Here is a 22508-nt window from a genome sequence, read left to right on the forward strand (position 1 = left end):
TAGCATTATTTAGTCCTCCGGCTGGTGCTGGGCATCTAGAATCAACGTAGGCATGCTACCCGGCCACTGCTAGTTGTGCGTTAGGTTTAGTTCATGGTCAGCTCAGTTCCCATCTTCCAAGAGCTAGTTCCTATATATGCTGATGCTATGTTCTCTTGCCATTGAGAACATGACAGTTTGACCGGCCCACTAAAGGGTTAAAATCCTTGGCTGAGAAAGGAGAGAAATAAGAAGTCTGCTGAGAATTTTTTTTTTTTTTTTTTCTCCTTCTAATCTTTGAATGGCTCTGTGTCCACCTGTTTGTAATGGATCTTCAGAGTGTAACTGCAGGTTTGAATAATCTCGCCACGAAGGTACAAAATTTGCAAGACTTTGTTTGTCATGCACCTGTATCTGAGCCGAGAATTCCTTTGCCGGAATTTTTCTCGGGGAATAGATCTGGGTTTCAGAATTTTCGAAATAATTGCAAATTATTTTTGTCCCTGAAATTTCGCTCTGCCGGAGACCCTGCACAGCAGGTCAGGATTGTGATTTCCTTGCTCCGGGGCGACCCTCAAGACTGGGCTTTTTCATTGACACCAGGGGATCCTGCGTTGCTCAATGTGGATGCGTTTTTTCTGGCCTTGGGGTTGCTTTATGACGAACCTCATTTGGAGCTTCAGGCAGAAAAAACTTTGATGTCCCTATCTCAGGGGCAAGATGAAGCGGAAATTTACTGTCAAAGATTCCGTAAATGGTCTGTGCTTACTCAGTGGAATGAGTGCGCCCTGGCGGCGACTTTCAGAGAGGGTCTCTCTGATGCCATTAAGGATGTTATGGTGGGGTTCCCTGTGCCTGCGGGTCTGAATGAGTCCATGACAATGGCTATTCAGATCGATAGGCGTTTGCGGGAGCGCAAACCAGTGCACCATCTGGCGGTGTCCACTGAGAAGTCGCCAGAGAGTATGCAGTGTGATAGAATTCTGTCCCGAAGCGAGCGGCAGAATTTTAGACGGAAAAATGGGTTGTGTTTCTATTGTGGTGATTCTACTCATGTTATATCAGCATGCTCTAAGCGCACTAAAAAGCTTGATAAATCTGTTTCCATTTGCACCTTACCGTCTAAGTTTATTCTATCTGTGACCCTGATTTGCTCTTTGTCATCTATTACCACGGACGCCTATGTCGACTCTGGCGCCGCTTTGAGTCTTATGGATTGGTCCTTTGCCAAACGCTGTGGGTATGATTTAGAGCCTTTGGAGACTCTTATTCCTCTGAAGGGGATTGACTCCACCCCATTGGCTAATAATAAACCACAATACTGGACACAAGTAACTATGTGTATTAATCCGGATCACCAGGAGATTATTCGCTTTCTGGTGCTGTATAATCTACATGATGATTTGGTGCTAGGATTGCCTTGGCTGCAATCTCACAACCCAGTCCTCGACTGGAGAGCTATGTCTGTGTTGAGCTGGGGATGTAAGGGGGCTCATGGGGATGTACCTGTGGTTTCCATTTCATCATCTATTCCCTCTGAAATTCCTGAGTTCCTGTCTGACTATCGTGACGTCTTTGAAGAATCCAAGCTTGGTTCATTACCTCCGCACCGAGAGTGCGATTGTGCCATAGATTTAATCCCGGGTAGTAAATACCCAAAGGGTCGTTTATTTAATCTGTCTGTGCCTGAACATGCTGCTATGCGAGAATATATAAAGGAGTCCTTGGAAAAGGGACATATTCGTCCATCGTCATCTCCCTTAGGAGCCGGTTTTTTCTTTGTGTCAAAAAAAGACGGCTCTTTGAGACCATGTATCGATTATCGGCTTTTGAATAAAATCACTGTAAAATATCAATACCCATTGCCGTTGCTGACTGATTTGTTTGCTCGCATAAAGGGGGCCAAGTGGTTCTCTAAGATTGACCTTCGTGGGGCGTATAATTTGGTGCGAATCAGGCAGGGGGATGAGTGGAAAACCGCATTTAATACGCCCGAGGGCCACTTTGAGTATTTAGTGATGCCTTTTGGTCTTTCAAATGCTCCGTCAGTTTTCCAGTCCTTTATGCATGATATTTTTCGCGATTATTTGGATAAATTTATGATTGTGTATCTGGATGATATTCTGATTTTTTCGGATGACTGGGACTCTCATGTCCAGCAAGTCAGGAGGGTTTTCCAGGTTTTGCGGTCTAATTCTTTGTGTGTGAAGGGTTCTAAGTGTGTTTTTGGGGTACAGAGGATTTCCTTTTTGGGATATATTTTTTCTCCCTCTTCCATTGAAATGGATCCTGTCAAGGTTCAAGCTATTTGTGATTGGACGCAGCCCTCTTCTCTTAAGAGTCTTCAGAAATTTTTGGGCTTTGCTAACTTTTATCGTCGATTTATTGCTGGTTTTTCGGATATTGCTAAGCCATTGACCGATTTGACTAAGAAGGGTGCTGATGTTGCTGATTGGTCCCCTGACGCTGTGGAGGCCTTTCGGGAGCTTAAGCGCCGTTTTTCCTCTGCCCCTGTGTTGCGTCAGCCTGATGTTGCTCTACCTTTTCAGGTTGAGGTCGACGCTTCTGAGATCGGAGCTGGGGCAGTGTTGTCGCAGAAAAGTTCTGACTGCTCCGTGATGAGGCCTTGTGCCTTCTTTTCCCGTAAATTTTCGCCCGCTGAGCGGAATTATGATGTTGGGAATCGGGAGCTTTTGGCCATGAAGTGGGCTTTTGAGGAGTGGCGCCATTGGCTTGAGGGGGCCAGACATCAGGTGGTGGTATTGACTGACCACAAAAACTTGATTTATCTTGAGACCGCCAGGCGCCTGAATCCTAGACAGGCGCGCTGGTCATTATTTTTCTCTCGGTTTAATTTTGTGGTGTCATACCTACCGGGTTCTAAGAATGTTAAGGCGGATGCCCTTTCTAGGAGTTTTGAGCCTGACTCGCCTGGTAACTCTGAGCCCACAGGTATCCTTAAGGATGGAGTGGTATTGTCAGCCGTTTCTCCAGACCTGCGGCGGGCCTTGCAGGAGTTTCAGGCGGATAGACCGGATCGTTGCCCACCTGATAAACTGTTTGTTCCTGATGATTGGACCAGTAGAGTCATCTCTGAGGTTCATTCTTCTGCGTTGGCAGGTCATCCTGGCATTTTTGGTACCAGGGATTTGGTGGCAAGGTCCTTCTGGTGGCCTTCCCTGTCACGAGATGTGCGAGGCTTTGTGCAGTCTTGTGACGTTTGTGCTCGGGCCAAGCCTTGTTGCTCTCGGGCTAGTGGATTATTGTTGCCCTTGCCTATTCCTAAGAGGCCTTGGACGCACATCTCGATGGATTTTATTTCAGATCTGCCTGTTTCTCAGAAGATGTCTGTCATCTGGGTGGTGTGTGACCGTTTCTCTAAGATGGTCCATTTGGTTCCTCTGCCCAAGTTGCCTTCTTCTTCCGAGTTGGTTCCTCTGTTTTTTCAAAATGTTGTTCGTTTGCATGGTATTCCTGAGAATATCATTTCTGACAGAGGGACCCAATTCGTGTCTAGATTTTGGCGGGCATTCTGTGCTAGGATGGACATAGATTTATCTTTTTCGTCCGCTTTCCATCCTCAGACGAATGGCCAGACCGAGCGGACTAATCAGACCCTGGAGACATATCTGAGGTGTTTTGTGTCTGCTGACCAGGATGATTGGGTTGCTTTTTTGCCATTGGCAGAGTTCGCTCTCAATAATCGGGCCAGCTCTGCCACTTTGGTGTCCCCGTTTTTCTGTAATTCGGGGTTTCATCCTCGATTTTCCTCTGGTCAGGTGGAATCTTCGGATTGTCCTGGAGTGGATGCTGTGGTGGAGAGATTGCATCAGATCTGGGGGCAGGTGGTGGACAATTTGAGGTTGTCCCAGGAGAAGACTCAGCTTTTTGCCAACCGCCACCGTCGTGTTGGTCCTCGGCTTTGTGTTGGGGATTTGGTGTGGTTGTCTTCTCGTTTTGTCCCTATGAGGGTCTCTTCTCCTAAGTTTAAGCCTCGGTTCATCGGCCCGTATAAGATATTGGAGATTCTTAACCCTGTTTCCTTCCGTTTGGACCTCCCTGCATCCTTTTCTATTCATAACGTTTTTCATCGGTCATTATTGCGCAGGTATGAGGTACCGGTTGTGCCTTCCGTTGAGCCTCCTGCTCCGGTGTTGGTTGAGGGTGAGTTGGAGTACGTTGTGGAGAAAATCTTAGACTCTCGTGTTTCCAGACGGAGACTCCAGTATCTGGTCAAGTGGAAGGGATACGGCCAGGAGGATAATTCTTGGGTGAATGCATCTGATGTTCATGCCTCTGATCTGGTTCGTGCCTTTCATAGGGCCCATCCTGATCGCCCTGGTGGTTCTGGTGAGGGTTCGGTGCCCCCTCCTTGAGGGGGGGGTACTGTTGTGAATTTGGATTCTGGGCTCCCCCGGTGGCTACTGGTGGAATTGAACTGGTGTTTTCATCTTCTCTGTTCACCTGTTCCCATCAAGATGTGGGAGTCGCTATATAACCTTGCTGCTCTGTTAGTTGCTTGCCGGTCAACAATGTTATCAGAAGCCTCTCTGTGCTTGTTCCTGCTCCTAGACAACTACTAGATAAGTTGGACTCTTGTCCATGTTTGTTTTTGCATTTTTGTTCCAGTTCACAGCTGTAGTTTCGTTACTGTGTCTGGAAAGCTCTTGTGAACAGGAATTGCCACTCTGGTGTTATGAGTTAATGCCAGAGTTTTAAAGTAATTTCTGGATGGTGTTTTTATAGGGTTTTCAGCTGACCATGAAAGTGTCCTTTCTGTCTTCTGCTATGTAGTAAGTGGACCTCAAATTTGCTAAACCTATTTTCATACTACGTTTGTTATTTCATCTTAATTCACCGCCAATACATGTGGGGGGCCTATGTCTCCTTTCGGGGTATTTCTCTAGAGGTGAGCTAGGACTAATATTTTCCTCTGCTAGCATTATTTAGTCCTCCGGCTGGTGCTGGGCATCTAGAATCAACGTAGGCATGCTACCCGGCCACTGCTAGTTGTGCGTTAGGTTTAGTTCATGGTCAGCTCAGTTCCCATCTTCCAAGAGCTAGTTCCTATATATGCTGATGCTATGTTCTCTTGCCATTGAGAACATGACACACTTCCCTTTTAGTGTTTATTTGGGTCCAGCTACAATCACCGCCAATCAGATATACAAAGCGACAGGGTCCTCTGCAGGATTTTCTGACGCAATGTTATACGTGACACTATGTAGCATAACACTTTTATTTTTTCTTGCAGCTTGTTTCTGGAAATACTGCATTCAAAACAAGTGACTCAGACGGCCGTACGCCGCCATGCTGGAAATCTTAACCTGAAAGACGGTGATACGTCAACATGAAAACATTAGCAAAACTAGTGACGAGGAACATTCGTATTGTTCCAACATTTAATAAGTTAAGAAAAAAAATAAAGTGAAACAAAGTCTAAATCAGTGGCTTTGTAGCTGGTTTTGAACTATAAATCCCAGCATACCATGAAAGATGTCCACTGTTATACAGTGCTGAGACTTGTAGTTTCAATATAGCTGGAGAACTATAGGATGTAAAGTGAATACAAAGAGACATTTCATCTGTATGCGAAAATCTATTGCATAGATATATATATACACATGTACTGTATATAGTGTATATATACATAGATACAGTGTATACATATATATATTCTGTATATTCAGTGCCTTGTAAAAGTATTCATACCCCCATGGACTTTTTTATTTTATGTGATATGCCCACACAAAGTAGCAAGTATTTGTGAAGTGCAAAGGAAATTATATTTGGTTTTCTGAATATTTCAAAAAAACATAAATGTGAAACTTGCATTAGTTTTCAGCCCCCCCGAGTCAATACTTTGTAGGATCAGCTGTCACTGCATTCACTACTGCTCAATTTTCAAGTCTTGCCATAGATTCTAATGCAATTTCGTTTTGGACTGTGACTGGGCCAATCATACACATGAATATGCGTTGATCTAAACCATCCATTGTGGCTCTGGCAGGATGTTTAGGGTTGTGGTCCTGCTGAAAGGTGAAACTATGCCCCAGTCTAAAGCCTTTTGCAGCCTCTAAACAGGTTTTACTCTAGATTGCAGTGTATTTAGCTCCATCCATCTTCCCATAAACACTGACCAGTTTCCCTTTCCCTGCTGAAGGAAAGCCTCCCCCCAGTATAATGCTGCCACCACCATGTTTGTTGGTGGGGATGGTGTTTTCAGAGTGATGTGCAGTATTAGTTTTCTGACGCACATAGCGTTTTGCATTTAGCACAGTAAGGTCTCATCTGTCCACAGCACCTTCTTCCACAAGCTAGCTGTGTCCCCTACATGGCTTTCTGCAAACTGCAAACAGGACTTGCTTTAAAAAAATGCCTTTCTTGCCACTCTTCCATAAAGGCCAGATTTGTGGATTATACAACTAATAGTTGTTCCGTGGACAGATTCTCCCACCTGAGCTGTGGGTCTCTGTAGCTCCTCCACACTGACCATGGACCTCTTGGCTGCTTCTTTATCTAATCAGTGCTCTCCTTGCTTGGGATATCAGTTTAGGTGGACGGACATGTCTTGGTAGGTTTGCATTTGTCCAATACTCCTTTTGTTTTGGGATGATGGATTAAACATTGGCTGCCACAGATGTTCAGAGTTTGGGATTTTTTTTATAACCTAACCCTGCTTTACTCTTTTCCATAACTTTATCCCTGACCTGTCTGGTGGGCTCCTTGGTTTTCATGATGCTGTTTGATCCCTAATGTTCTCCAACCTCTGAGGCCTTCACAGAACAGCTGTAGTTATACTGAGGATAAATTACACTCAGGTGGACTCAATTTACTCACTATTTGGAGGAAATTGGTCACTCAGGATTTTATTTAGGGGAATCAGACTACGGGGGGCTGAATACAAATGCACATCACGATTTTCATACTCATATTTTTTAAATAATTAGAAAACCATGTATCATTTGCTTTTCATTTCACAAATACTCACCACGTAGTGTTGGTGTCCCATAAAATCCCAATAAAATAGATTCAAATTTGTGGGTGTAACGTGAAAAATTTCACGTGGTATGAATACTTTTTCAAGACCCTGTATATGTGCCAATTATTGTTGGGCTGATACCACGTTTCCTAAAATTAACTGTTGTATAAATTCAAAAAAGTTTGTGAAAAAGTCAAATCTAGTTGTAACGAAAATACCTGTATAGTGAAGACTGCATCAATCACACCATTTCTAAGGACATTGTTATTATTGACGACCTCTTTCACTGTGTGAGGGGGCAAATACTATCTCCTGACAGCGCTTATTTTTGGCTGCACCACATGTAGTAAAGGTTGGAGCTGTGATTAAAAGTGAAAGCAATTGTACAAATGCCTGACTGATTTATGGAGTTTAGCCTCACTATCTACTGTCTTTACTGATTTTCAGGACGACTTGTCATTTGTCATAAATATGTACATTTTTTTTACCTGCTGTAAATGCCGCTGTTCTCCTGAATCCGGCGATGTTTTTCTTTTGTTCCTGCGCCTCTCCATTCCTGAGATATGGCCTCCTCTTCTCAGCATATAAATTTAATTTTTTTTTAAGGCAAGTGGGCGTGGTCTCTAGAAGAGTCTTCTGATGGACCACGCCCAATTGCTAAAAGACTACACTACATACAGTGAAGAATGGGCCATATCTCAGGAACGGAGAGGCGCAGGAACAAAAGAAAAACATCGCCGGATTCAGGAGAACATCGGCATTTACACCAGGTAAAAATATTACAGAATTATGGCGAGTGACAGATCCCCTTTAAGTGCCTAAATAAATGACACAATTCATGATAAGGATAAAAAAAGGACATTTTAGTATTACAGATGTCTCCAGTACACTCTTAAGCTCCCCCTACTGGTGGCTAAGAGAAGATCAAATGTTATTATTTTACTCTATGGGCAACCGGATGTTTGGAGTGTGCGCCACTCACTAACCCGATCTATTGTCTCATTAATCAATGATTACGACATCATAATTATAGACTATAATGACAAGGGGAAAAAAATGAAGCCTAGTTCTAAATTATTAGGACAAATAAAAAATATGTCATACAGAATTCTAAGAAAAAAATGCTTCAGTATAATTTTATAAAGTATTTACTAAAACAGAAATGGGATCTGAGTGTAGAAAATATGGGGAAAAAAATCCTGTATCCTCTATTTATCTCCTTTTTTAATTATTTTTTGTCTCAGTTTACAATTAAAATTGAGACAAAAAATCTTTTCTGTATCCTGTAAGTTTAGGCATTTCTGTCTCCTTCTCTTCATTGTCCTGTGTCTGACTTTAGAAGAACTAACTGCAGCAGGAGCCTCCCCCTCTTTCAAAAAGGAAATTGTTAAGCCAAACCCCCTCTGTCAATGATTTTTTTTATTTTTTATTTGCCAAACAAAATATATTGAGTTTCGTAAATAATAATAATAGTAATGGTGGTAATAATAATAATAATAGCAAAAAATAAACAAAAGGCGAAAAACGGCATGTAATGTTAAAGATAAGGTTTAATACAAATATTGGTATATGCATAGCAGTTATTTGCGGTAGCATACATCATTGCGAAATGCACACGACTTCCTTGAATTGCATTAAGTGACAAGATCAAGTCGGAGGCTCAGAAGAAGCAGGATATTAAAAAGAAAAAGTGGAAGAAACATCATATGATGCTAACAATAATAAACTAATAAAATGAATGACAGATTATTTGGAATGTTCTATTAGTTTATTACAGGTCATGGAAACATGTAAAAATCTAAATTGTGTTCCCATTCAGCAGAAGGATGCCTGATGGACCCCACTATTCCATTTTATATAGAGTAGAATATGCCCCTCCTCTCCTTTGTGCCAATGAGAAGGAGGAAACAGAAGGACGGCCCACGAGGAATACTTTGACATCAAAAACCTCATTTAAACAGGAGGTGAATTTCTTATGGCACACATATTCACATTCTTATTAAGTGTTAATCCTAAACTGTGAGACTACATTATTAAAAGTTGACTTTCTCAAACTCATATTGCACAGAAGAAAAGGAGTACCGTACTTTTTCATCTTAAGAAAGCATCAAGATCTACAATCTGATGAAGCTCTGGTATTAAAATATCTAAAATCCCTGAAGTCATTCTCTATATATGGCTCAGATATACTTATTGGCACTTTTACGTTTCAGGCGGCATGTCACCAAATCTTATCTTTTATGTTTTATGTTTTGGCTAGTATTGACCTAAAAAATGGCATTTTCTTTAGAATTTTATCAGTTAAGTCTATGTCTATGCAGAGGATTCGGAGCGCTCCAACCTATTAAGAAATTTTGTGACGTAAAAACGTAATAATGTTAAAAGATGAAGTTTTACTTTTGGATACATTTACACTTACAATCATTTGGCTGCTGATCACTGCAGATTTTGATGCTGATTTTGTTGTGGATTTCACTGTAGGAAATTTTTTACCTTTTTATGAAGTCTCACCCTTTACACTCATTATCAGCCTTCTTATTCCCAATCCCCACCTCTCCCAACCCCTTCATTTACTTTTTAGAGTGAAGGAACCTCCCAGAACAGCTGCTTTCCCAAAAAGTTCGAGATAGGTTCAGTTTAGAGATTTTTAGGAGATCTATCCTTATTCCAGGAGTAGATGACTATGCTTGGTATCCACTTTGATGCTATTGTGAATTTTCCGCCAGCAAATCCAGATAGGAAATCTGCAGCGTATCCACCCTGTGTGAACATAACCTTACACTGTGTAAAGGACATCGCTGCACCTTGCCTAGAAGTAGTGATAAAATTAATTACGATAATTCAGATTTGCCCTTCTGTAACTCGTCAACTTTCTAGTAAATAAGGTTAATTCAATTTACAGTAAATTTGATTTTGACACCAACCAATACTGCATATGGAATATTTCAAGAAATTGGCAACAAATCTTTTATATATTCATCTGTTTGGTAACTCCAAAATATGCAAATTCAATCTCATAGTCGGCCGGACACGTGTTGATGAATTCATCTCTGGTGTAGGCATTTTTCAGGTATCTCCAGATTCCGGTCATTTCCACTGGGATTTCAAAATTTCTGAATTTTTTGCAAACAACCTGAATAATAATAATAATAAAAAAATAAAAATATAATATTAGATAACTATAACTTCTAATTACAGTGGGGCAAAAAAGTATTTAGTCAGTCAGCAATAGTGCAAGTTCCACCACTTAAAAAGATGAGAGGCGTCTGTAATTTACATCATAGGTAGACCTCAACTATGGGAGACAAACTGAGAAAAAAAAATCCAGAAAATCACATTGTCTGTTTTTTTATAATTTTATTTGCATTTTATGGTGGAAAATAAGTATTTGGTCAGAAACAAAATTTCATCTCAATACTTTGTAATATATCCTTTGTTGGCAAAGACAGAGGTCAAACGTTTTCTGTAAGTCTTCACAAGGTTGCTACACACTTTTGTTGGTATGTTGGCCCATTCCTCCATGCAGATCTCCTCTAGAGCAGTGATGTTTTTGGCTTTTCGCTTGGCAACACGGACTTTCAACTCCCTCCAAAGGTTTTCTATAGGGTTGAGATCTGGAGACTGGCTAGGCCACTCCAGGACCTTGAAATGCTTCTTACGAAGCCACTCCTTCGTTGCCCTGGCGGTGTGCTTTGGATCATTGTCATGTTGAAAGACCCAGCCACGTTTCATCTTCAATGCCCTTGCTGATGGAAGGAGGTTTGCACTCAAAATCTCACGATACATGGCCCCATTCATTCTTTCATGTACCCGGATCAGTCGTCCTGGCCCCTTTGCAGAGAAACAGCCCCAAAGCATGATGTTTCCACCACCATGCTTTACAGTAGGTATGGTGTTTGATGGATGCAACTCAGTATTCTTTTTCCTCCAAACACGACAAGTTGTGTTTCTACCAAACAGTTCCAGTTTGGTTTCATCAGACCATAGGACATTCTCCCAAAACTCGTCTGGATCATCCAAATGCTCTCTAGCAAACTTCAGACGGGCCCGGACATGTACTGGCTTAAGCAGTGGGACACGTCTGGCACTGCAGGATCTGAGTCCATGGTGGCGCAGTGTGTTACTTATGGTAGGCCTTGTTACATTGGTCCCAGCTCTCTGCAGTTCATTCACTAGGTCCCCCTGCGTGGTTCTGGGATTTTTGCTCACCGTTCTTGTGATCATTCTGACCCCACGGGGTGGGATTTTGCGTGGAGCCCCAGATCGAGGGAGATTATCAGTGGTCTTGAATGTCTTCCATTTTCTAATTATTGCTCCCACTGTTGATTTCTTCACTCCAAGCTGGTTGGCTATTGCAGATTCAGTCTTCCCAGCCTGGTGCAGGGCTACAATTTTGTTTCTGGTGTCCTTTGACAGCTCTTTGGTCTTCACCATAGTGGAGTTTGGAGTCAGACTGTTTGAGGGTGTGCACAGGTGTCTTTTTATACTGATAACAAGTTTAAACAGGTGCCATTACTACAGGTAATGAGTGGAGGAAAGAGGAGACTCTTAAAGAAGAAGTTACAGGTCTGTGAGAGCCAGAAATCTTGATTGTTTGTTTCTGACCAAATACTTATTTTCCACCATAATATGCAAATAAAATGATAAAAAAACAGACAATGTGATTTTCTGGATTTTTTTGTCTCAGTTTGTCTCCCATAGTTGAGGTCTACCTATGATGTAAATTACAGACGCCTCTCATCTTTTTAAGTGGTGGAACTTGCACTATTGCTGACTGACTAAATACTTTTTTGCCCCACTGTAAATGATTATTCCCCAAAACATAATGTGGTCTCAGTTTTCCGTACATACAGAATTAATTATATTTTGTCAGTACAACCTATTATTAAATATTGCACTGATTTTCAGTATCACCCACGTTCTTCCGTTGGAACTGGATCTGTCCCCTGTCGGTCGTGTATGCCCAGATGCACCAAATGAGTCTGCATAATGAAACATCTGACAGCCAGATTGCAGCACAGCTCAGCTACGCTATGCTGAAGATCCCAAGGATATCAGCTAATATTTGCGCTTAATGATCCTTTATAATTCCTGGAAAAGAGATGCACCTAATGACCCTGTCTCATAAAAAATCTCCCAGACCTTCTCACAGCATCTTCCTTGCTCTGACTGCCGGATTGCAGCACAGCTCAGCTACGCTATGCTGAAGATCCCAAGTATAGCAGCTAATATTTTCACTTAATGATCCTGTCTAATTCCTGGAAAAGAGATGCACCTAATGAACCTGTCTCATAAAAAAATCTCCCAGACCTTCTCACAGCATCTTCCTTGCTCTGACAGCTGGATTGCAGCACAGCTCAGCTACGCTATGCTGAAGACACCATGGATACCAGCTAACATTTGCACTAAAGACCCTGTCAAATTCATGAAAAACATATGCGCTTATGTCATGATAACAGAATTCATCAGACCTTCTCACAGAATCTTCATTGCTCTGACAGCCGGGTTGTATTACAGCTCAGCTATTCTATGCTCAGCTTTCTCATGCATGCAGAGGAGGTCATGATCATACTCTGAAAAATCCCATGAACCACCAATACAATGTGGAATAGTAATGAATATTGGTCAGTTGTGGAACATAGAGAGTACATTCAAAACTGTCAATGGTCACCTCGTCCAGAGAAAAAATATTACCCATGTTGAGATCTATTTATCTCTATCAAGGAGCCATATAGGGGAGCATAGGATGGGGGCCTGCAGCACTGAGGAGAAGCCGAGTGCTGTTGGGAAACTTAGCTTTAGCAGATAAGAATGGGGAAGCTGGATGCACAGAGGGGCATAAGGAGATGAAAAATGACACAAAGATACAAGAAAGAAACTTTATGTTGGACTTGTACTGTATATTAACAATATAAGTATATGGGAAGTATATGGGATTTTTCTGCTTTAACAACCAGATAAATAGTAATAAAGGGGTTTTCCACATTAGGAGATTTTTTCCACTAAAATACATGTACTTGGTGCTAAAAATCATTTCTGCAAAGAGATTTCATTAAAAATGTTGCAACGTTTGGCTTTTAGAGGCTTTTTGTTTCCCTGCACATTCAACTTTGATGTGGTCATAAACAACTTTGACATGGTGAAAAGAGTCAGTAAGTACCAAACCTCAGAGCTCAGCTTCTACCATGTGTATTATCTGCAACGTATCAAACCTTTATTATGTGGAGTTTTGGTAATAGGTTGCAATCTGCAAGGGTCAGTTCATTCCCATCCAAAAATTTCCTGTTGGAGACTGTGATCTCCTCTGTCGAATTGGCATCAATCTCATCAGGCATCGGTGAATTCAAAAAGTCATTCAGCTTTTTTAATGATCTCAACAGGTTTTTTTCTAAATCTGAAAAGGAGCAGAAAATACAGAATTACTCCAATATAAATGTTATCTCATACAAAAAATAACCAGTCATTAGATTAGCAGGGAAAGCTCAGGTACCATGTAAGTACATTACATTACTGATCCTGATTACTGATACATACTGTATTATACCCCAGAGCTGCACTCACTATTCTGCTGGTGCAGTCACTGTGTACATCCATTACTGATCCTGTACTGATCCTGAGTTACATCCTGTATTATACTCCAGAGCTACACTCACTATTCTGCTGGTGCAGTCACTGTGTACATACATTACATATCTCATAATGATCCTGAGTTACATCCTGTATTATACTCCAGAGCTGCACTCACTATTCTGCTGGTGCAGTCACTGTGTACATACATTACATTACTGATCCTGAGTTACATCCTGTATTATACTCCAGAGCTGCACTCACTATTCTGCTGGTGCAGTCACTGTGTACATACATTACTGATCCTGTACTGATCCTGAGTTACATCCTGTATTATACTCCAGAGCTACACTCACTATTCTGCTGGGGCAGTCACTGTGTACATACATTACATATCTCATAATGATCCTGAGTTACATCCTGTATTATACTCCAGAGCTGCACTCACTATTCTGCTGGTGCAGTCACTGTGTACATACATTACATTACTGGTCCTGAGTTACATCCTGTATTATACTCCAGAGCTGCACTCATTATTCTGCTGGTGCAGTCACTGTGTACAGACATTACATTACTGATCCTGAGTTACATCCTGTATTATACTCCAGAGCTGCACTCACTATTCTGCTGGTGCAGTCACTGTGTACATACATTACATTACTGATCCTGAGTTACATCCTGTATTATACCCCAGAGCTGCACTCACTATTCTGCTGGTGCAGTCACTGTGTACATACATTACATTACTGATCCCGAGTTACATCCTGTATTATACTCCAGAGCTGCACTCAGGGTGAGTGTCCACGGTAAGTAAACGCTGCGTGATTGACGCTGCAGCGTAAAACACGCAGCGTCCAGATGTTCCAGCATAGTGGAGGGGATTTTTTGAAATCAGCATGTCCGTGCTACCTGCGGCGACGCAGGTAATATCACAGGGCCCTATGGCGAGGGGTGCGATGATCCCGGATGTGTACAGTACACATCCGGCATGATCGCGTCCCAGAAAGGGGGCGGGGCTTAGCGCCGAGCGGCTTCTCCGCTCCGGCGATACCGCCAGCCATCCTGAGCGTGGACACGCACCCTCACTATTCCCTTGGAGATGTAACCTGCAGCAGATGTGCTGTAGTAAATATCTGACACGTGGCCCTCATCTATCATTCATGTTGTCCTTTATGTAACAGAGTAGTCCTTTATGTAACAGAGTAGTCTTTGGATCTCCTTTATGGCTAGGAATCACTGTAACATCTACCCTATGTACTCCTGCCCCCTGGCACACTGCACCGTGCCGCACACTTATGTTCCCCACCATGTACAGTGAGTCCATCATCATGTTTTCCATTTTGAGATAGTGGTACAGGCTGTGTAGGTTCTCATCCCCCACAAGAGGCACCTTTTTTTTTATAGAGATCCGATCTGCCAATCTTGAGAAATCTAGTTTAGAAGCAAATGCAAATCATGCTGGAAGTGCACTGAGGGCGTGTCTTATTCCATCCACAGGCATTGACACGCCCATATTGCACTTCCAGCCTGCTTTGCATATGGCTTATAAACTAGATTCGTCCTGACTGACACTTTAGATCTCTATAAAGAAAAAAAATCTTTATTATTGGGGGACGATCCGTTCCACAGCCACACCGCTGCTTCCAGGGGGGAAAACATGCTGATGGATTTCATTAAAAACTCAGAAACTCTTTACTTACTTTCATTTAGATCTTTCCGGGGATTTTTTATGTAGGCTGAAAATTTTGCAAACACGTCATTTCCTGCCGAGTTGGATTCGGGGTGATTTGTTACAAGTTTTGGAAACCTTAAATAAGAGGATAAATGGAGGAGTTACAATAGGGTGTGGTGCGGAACCAGCACACAGGGGCAGTGCCACAATGTGTCAGAACCAGTGATGAGCGAGCATGCTCGGGTAACGTGTTATGTCAGCATGCTCGGGTGGTATCCGAGTATCTGGGGTGTGCTCGAATAATGCAGTGGGGAAAATAAGTATTTGATATACTGCCGATTTTGCACGTTTTCCCACCTACAAACAATGGAGAAGTCTGTAAATTTTATTGTAGGTACATTTCACCTGTGGGAGACAGAATCTCAAAACAAAATCCAGAAAATCGCATTGTATGATTTTTAAATAATTAAATTGCAATTTATTGCATGAAATAAGTATTTGATCACCGACCAACCAGCAAGAATTCTGGACCTCACAGACCTGTTAGTTTTTCTTGAACTCCTTTATAACCTTTCACATTTCAATACATCCAGGCCGCCTCGCACTTACAGACCTATGATGCATGGATACGTTATGGTGATCGCGTGTGCACAGGGGCAGTGCATGCGTACTCGCTGCCAGGTGTCAGCTGATGTCACGCACAGTGTGGGAAGACTAAGTGCAACATGAAGTGATGAGAGGAAGGAAGCCCAAATGCTAGGGAATTGGGGACAGGAGACCCTTAGGCAGATCTAATAGCACCCTGTCTCCCCTACCATCCCTATATTGGTTCCACACCAATCGCCAAGCAGGAAACCTTAGCCCTATATATCCCTAGAGCTAGGCCCTAAATAAGAAAGGGGGATGAGCACTGGTCAGTCCCCACTGCACACTAAAGACAAGAAGGGAGACAAACAAGGGAGGAGAAACTTAACTTGAGCAGACTCCAGAGAGGTAACACCAAACATCCTTCAAGAGCCCCTAGAGGAAATATGCCGACAGCTATAGCTCCAAGCCTTCTCAAGGGAAAATGTAAATATCACCGGCAGCTCCCTGAAGCAGACTGAGAGTCTATAAACACCAAGGTCCAGGTTTGTCAATTAGAGCCGGAGGGAGGTTGCCACTGGGTCCAAAAGTTAAAAGGATTAAGAAGGTGTCTGCAATGTCATACGGAGAGACCTTGTGCAACCAGATGCAGAGCGACTGTCTATTGCATCTGGCACACCCCTGACAGTACCCCCTCTTCTATGAGTTGCCTCCGGACACTCAGGACCAAGTTTCTCAGGATAAGAGGTGTGGAATGAATGCATGGGGACATTCACCTCTGATGCTGAAACCCACATTCTTTCCTCTGGGCCATAACCCTTCCAGTGCACCAAGTACTGTAGGGAGCGACATTGGAGGCAAGAATCTATAATTCTCGAAATCTGAAACTCTAGATTACCATAAACCATTATTGGTGGCGGCGGTAGAGGTGAGGTGAGCAGAGATCTGTGAAAGACATTGTGGATGTTAAGGGCCTAGGGCAGCTCAACATGAAACGCTGCTGGGTTAATGACGGCAGATATTTTATAGGGACCAATAAATCTAGGTCCCAGCTTCCAGGAAGGAACCCCCAACTTGATATTCCTAGTAGACAACCACACAAAGTCATTCAGATTCAGGTCTGGACATGGAAAACGTTTTCTGTCAGCCATACATTGGTAACCGGTCTCCCATGATCTTCCAATTACTCAGAACCCTCTGCCACACCAAAGAGAGCGATGAAGCAAAACGTTCCTCCTCTGGAACACCTGAAGCCCCTCCCCCACCAAAAGTACCAAACTGTGGATGGTAACCGTATGCACTAAAGAACGGTGACCTGCCAATAGACTCCTGAAGATGACAATCTGGATGATCCAGAGGAGGCACGGGGAAGGTCATGTGGTCAGATGAGACCAAAATAGAACATTTTGGTATCAACTCCACTCACCGTATTTGGAGGAAGGAGAAGGATGAGTACAACCCCAAGAGCACCGTCCCAACTGTGAAGCATGGTGGGAGAAACATCATACTTAGCGGGCGCAGGTGCTTTTCTGCAAAGGGGACAGGACAACTGCACCATATTGAAGGGAGGATGGATGGGGTCAAAACCCTTACTATGACATACAAAGCTATCCACAACCTGTCTCCTCCATACATCTGTGACATGGTCTCCCGGTACTTACCTACACGCAACCTTCGATCCTCTCAAGATCTCCTTCTCTACTCCCCTCTCATCTCTTCTTCAAACAACCATGCTTCCCCCATACATCTGGAACTCTCTACCCCAACACATCAGACTCTCGTCTACCATAGAAACCTTCAAAACGAGCCTGAAGACTCACCTCTTCTGAGAAGCCTACAACTTGCAGTGATCCTGAACCTACTGAACCGCCGCACAACCAGCTCTACCCTCTCCTAGTGTATCCTCACCTATCCCCTGCAGACTGTGAGCCCTCGCTGGCAGGGTCCTCCCTTCCTTATGTACCTGTTAGTGCCTTGTTTTTTGCTCATGTTTATTGTATTTGTCTATATTTGCCCATTTTCACATGTAAAGCGCCATGGAATAAATGGCGCTATAAAAAATGTATAATAATAATAATGGGGTCATATATCGCAAGATTTTGGCCAACAACTTCCTTCCCTCAGTAAGAGCAATGACGATGGGTCGTGGATGGGTCTTCCAGCATAATAGTGACCCAAAGCACACAGCCAGTGCAACTAAGGAGCGGCTCCGTAAGAAGCATTTCGGGGTCCTGGAGTGGCCTAGCCAGTCTCCAGTCCTGAACCCAATAGAAAATCTTTGGAGGGAGATGAAACTCAATGTTAGCAGTGACAGCCCTGAAACCTGAAAGATCTGGAGAAGATCTGTATGGAGGAGGGGGCCAAAATCCCTGCTGCAGTGTGTGACCTCTGTAATTGCAAACAACGGTTTCTGTACCAAATATTACATTCTGTTTTTATATTGTATCAAATACTTATTTCATGTAACAAAATGCTGATTAATTATGTAAAAATCATACAATGTGATTTTCAGGTTTTTATCTTTAGATTCTGTCTCTCACAGGTGAAATGTACCTACGATAAAAATTACAGATCTCTCCATTCTTTGTAGGTGAGAAAACGTGCAAAATCGTCCGTGTATCAAATGCTTATTTTCCCCACTGTATGTTCAAGTCCCCGCGGCTGCATGTCTCATTGCTGTTAGACAGCCGCGACACATGCAGGGATTACCTAACAAAAAGGCAAACCTTGCATGTGTTGCGGCTGTTGAACAGCCACGAGAAATGCAGCCACAGGGAATCCAACATATTATCCGAGCATCTCCGCTCATCACTAGTAAGAACCAAAGCACCACAAGATGCATTTTATTCCTATTAATATTGTTAGTAGGGGCTGATGCGACTATCACTCTTATGGGGATTATTGTGGTTGTCACTTTTTATGGGGCTACTGCTGCTATCGCTGTTCTTGGGTATAACACCTATATACTGTATATAGTAAATAATACAAGATCCACCATTCACAATAGGTGATGTCACAGCTCACCTCCTCCTCCTGTACAATGACCGATAACACCTCTATAGACAGTAGATAACACAGGATCCACCATTCACAATAGGTGATGTCACAGCTCACCTCCTCCTCCTGTACAATGACCGATAACACCTCTATATACAGTAGATAACACAAGATCCACCATTCACAATAGGTGATGTCACAGCTCACCTCCTCCTCCTGTACAATGACTGATAACACCTCTATATACAGTAGATAGTACAGGATCCACCATTCACAATAGGTGATGTCACAGCTCACCACCTCCTCCTGTACAATGACTGATAACACCTCTATATACAGTAGATAACACAGGATCCACCATTCACAATAGGTGATGTCACAGCTCCCCTCCTCCTCCTGTACAATGACTGATAACACCTCCATACACAGTAGGTGACACAGGATCCACCATTCACAATAGGTGATGTCACAGCTCACCTCCTCCTCCTGTACAATGACTAATAACACCTCTATATAAAGTAGATAACACAGGATCCACCATTCACAATAGGTGATATCACAGCTCCCCTCCTCCTGTACAATGACTGATAACACCTCTATATATAGGAGATAACACAGGAGCCACCATTCACAATAGGTGATGTCACAGCTCACCTCCTCCTCCTGTACAATGACTGATAACACCTCTATATACAGTATGTAACACAGGATCCACCATTCACAATAGGTGATATCACAGCTCCCCTCCTCCTCCTGTACAATGACTGATAACACCTCTATATACAGTAGATAACACAGGATCCACCATTCACAATAGGTGATGTCACAGCTCACCTCCTTCTCCTGTACAATGACTGATAACACCTCTATATACAGTAGATAACACATGATCCACCATTCACAATAGGTGATGTCACAGCTCACCTCCTCCTCCTGTACAATGACTGATAACACCTCTATATACAGTAGATAACACAGGATCCACCATTCGCAATAGGTGATGTCACAGCTCACCTCCTCCTCCTGTACAATGACTGATAACACCTCTATATACAGTAGATAACACAGGATCCACCATTCACAATAGGTGATATCACAGCTCACCTCCTCCTCCTGTACAATGACTGATAACACCTCTATATACAGTAGATAACACAGGATCCACCATTCGCAATAGGTGATGTCACAGCTCACCTCCTCCTCCTGTACAATGACTGATAACACCTCTTTATATAGTACATAACACAGGATCCACCATTCACAATAGGTGATATCACAGCTCACCTCCTCCTGTACAATGACTGATAACACCTCTATATACAGTAGGTAACACAGGATCCACCATTCACAATAGGTGACGTCACAGCTCACCTCCTCCTCCTGTACAATGACTGATAACACCTCTATATACAGTATGTAACACAGGATCCACCATTCACAATAGGTGATATCACAGCTCCCCTCCTCCTCCTGTACAATGACTGATAACACCTCTATATACAGTAGATAACACAGGATCCACCATTCACAATAGGTGATGTCACAGCTCACCTCCTTCTCCTGTACAATGACTGATAACACCTCTATATACAGTAGATAACACATGATCCACCATTCACAATAGGTGATGTCACAGCTCACCTCCTCCTCCTGTACAATGACTGATAACACCTCTATATACAGTAGATAACACAGGATCCACCATTCGCAATAGGTGATGTCACAGCTCACCTCCTCCTCCTGTACAATGACTGATAACACCTCTATATACAGTAGATAACACAGGATCCACCATTCACAATAGGTGATATCACAGCTCACCTCCTCCTCCTGTACAATGACTGATAACACCTCTATATACAGTAGATAACACAGGATCCACCATTCGCAATAGGTGATGTCACAGCTCACCTCCTCCTCCTGTACAATGACTGATAACACCTCTTTATATAGTACATAACACAGGATCCACCATTCACAATAGGTGATATCACAGCTCACCTCCTCCTCCTGTACAATGACTGATAACACCTCTTTATATAGTACATAACACAGGATCCACCATTCACAATAGGTGATATCACAGCTCACCTCCTCCTCCTGCACAATGACTGATAACACCTCTATATACAGTAGATAACACAGGATCCACCATTCACAATAGGTGATGTCACAGCTCACCTCCTCCTCCTCCTCCCTTTAGAACGTCTATGTCTAGATTACAGTATACCCGGATAATTCCTCTGTACTATAGGGTCTGATGTCGCTTTATTGCAGCTGACGTCCATATGAAGAATATGTAGTAAACATATAATATTAGCCCTCGTGATCAGTGTGAAGATTTTAGATTTTTTTCAATATAAAATAGTGATATAAAAAAAATGGTTTTAGAAAATAAATTTAACATAAAAATCTCATTTATATAATTGGAAATTTTCTGATGGCACTTTTCATTTAAGAGCAATAAAAGACCTTTAAGATCATTTCAAATTTTTTTTTTGTCAATGGAATTGGAGGACCCTGTGGTTTAAGGGGTCGTCTAGTTTAGAAAAACCATTTGAATTACTTTCTCGGTGTATTTTGAGTTAATGAGGGGGATTACGTCATCCATTGTCATCATCAAGTCTGAGCAATACATGCAGATCCCATAGGCAATGTGTAATGCTTAAATTGTCAAGTGGGGGCGCTACAGTGCGTGAATCCCCATAGAAATGATAGGGGATTGCTGGGGGTTACACTTGTAGGACATTCTGAGATCAACTTAGTTTGGGGGCTAATTCTAAAGAAAAAAGTCTTCTAAACTGTTTACTTCTTATGTACTTAATAAAATATATATACAGTATATATATATATATATATATATATATATATATATATATATATATATATATATATATATATATATATATATATATATATATATATACACACATGTATGATAGTGACAACCATAAAAGAAAAGTTACCGTACTTTGGCGTTGTTAATTTTTCCTCCAAGAATTCTTCAATTTTATTCACATCGGTTTTCACTTCCCCATCGAACATCATGAACGGCGGGTTTGTCCCAGGGGCCAGGTTGTGCAGATCGGCCGGTTTCCTGTAGGGGAAAGTTTTATTTCTTGCTTAGAAGTGACACATATCTGTATATATGAGAACAGATCACTAGTGACACACACAGGGCTTCTCACAAAGTTATAATATCATCAAAAAGTTAATTTATTAAAATTCTTCAATACAAAAAGTGAAGCTCATCTATTATATAGAGTCATTACAGAGTGATCTATTTCAAGTATTTATTTCTGTTAATGTTGATGATTATGGCTTACAGCCAATGAAAACCCAAAAGTCATTATTTCAGTAAATTAGAATAATTAACAAAAACACCTGCAAAGGCTTCCTAAGGGTGTAAAAAGGTCCCTTACTCTGTTTCAGTAGCTCCACAATCATGGGGAAGACTGCTGACCTGACAGATGTCCAGAAGGCAGTCATTGACACACTCCACAAGGAGGATAAGCCACAAAAGGTCATTGCTAAAGACGCCGGCTGTTCGCAGAGTGCTGTATCCAAGCAATTAATGAGAAGTTGAGTGGAAGGAAAAAGTGTGGTAGAAAAAGGTGAACAAGCAACCGGGATAACCGCAGTCTTCGAAGGATTGTTAAGAAAAGGCCATTCAAAAATTTGTGGGAGATTCACAAGGAGTGGACTGCTGCTGGAGTCATTGCTTCC

At 42.2% G+C, this 22508-nt stretch overlaps 1 protein-coding gene across 2 annotated transcripts in view; it reads right to left on the minus strand.

Moving 5' to 3' along the window:
- Positions 1-8495: 8495 nt before the first annotated feature.
- CLIC6 (chloride intracellular channel 6) overlaps positions 8496-22508 on the minus strand; it is a 178075-nt gene continuing 164062 nt past the window's right edge. The window contains exons 3-6 of one of the 2 annotated variants that reach the window (XM_077293902.1): positions 21754-21879; positions 15229-15335; positions 13174-13355; positions 8496-10094 (exon numbers count right to left, since the gene is read on the minus strand). In XM_077293902.1, coding sequence (XP_077150017.1) covers positions 9930-10094; positions 13174-13355; positions 15229-15335; positions 21754-21879 — 580 coding nt within the window. In that variant the 3' untranslated portion in view covers positions 8496-9929. The remainder of the gene's footprint in view (positions 10095-13173; positions 13356-15228; positions 15336-21753; positions 21880-22508) is intronic. The other variant, XM_077293903.1, reaches the window with a different exon arrangement.

Source organism: Ranitomeya variabilis, chromosome 3 (assembly GCF_051348905.1).
Source record: "Ranitomeya variabilis isolate aRanVar5 chromosome 3, aRanVar5.hap1, whole genome shotgun sequence".
Taxonomy (NCBI): domain Eukaryota; kingdom Metazoa; phylum Chordata; class Amphibia; order Anura; family Dendrobatidae; genus Ranitomeya; species Ranitomeya variabilis.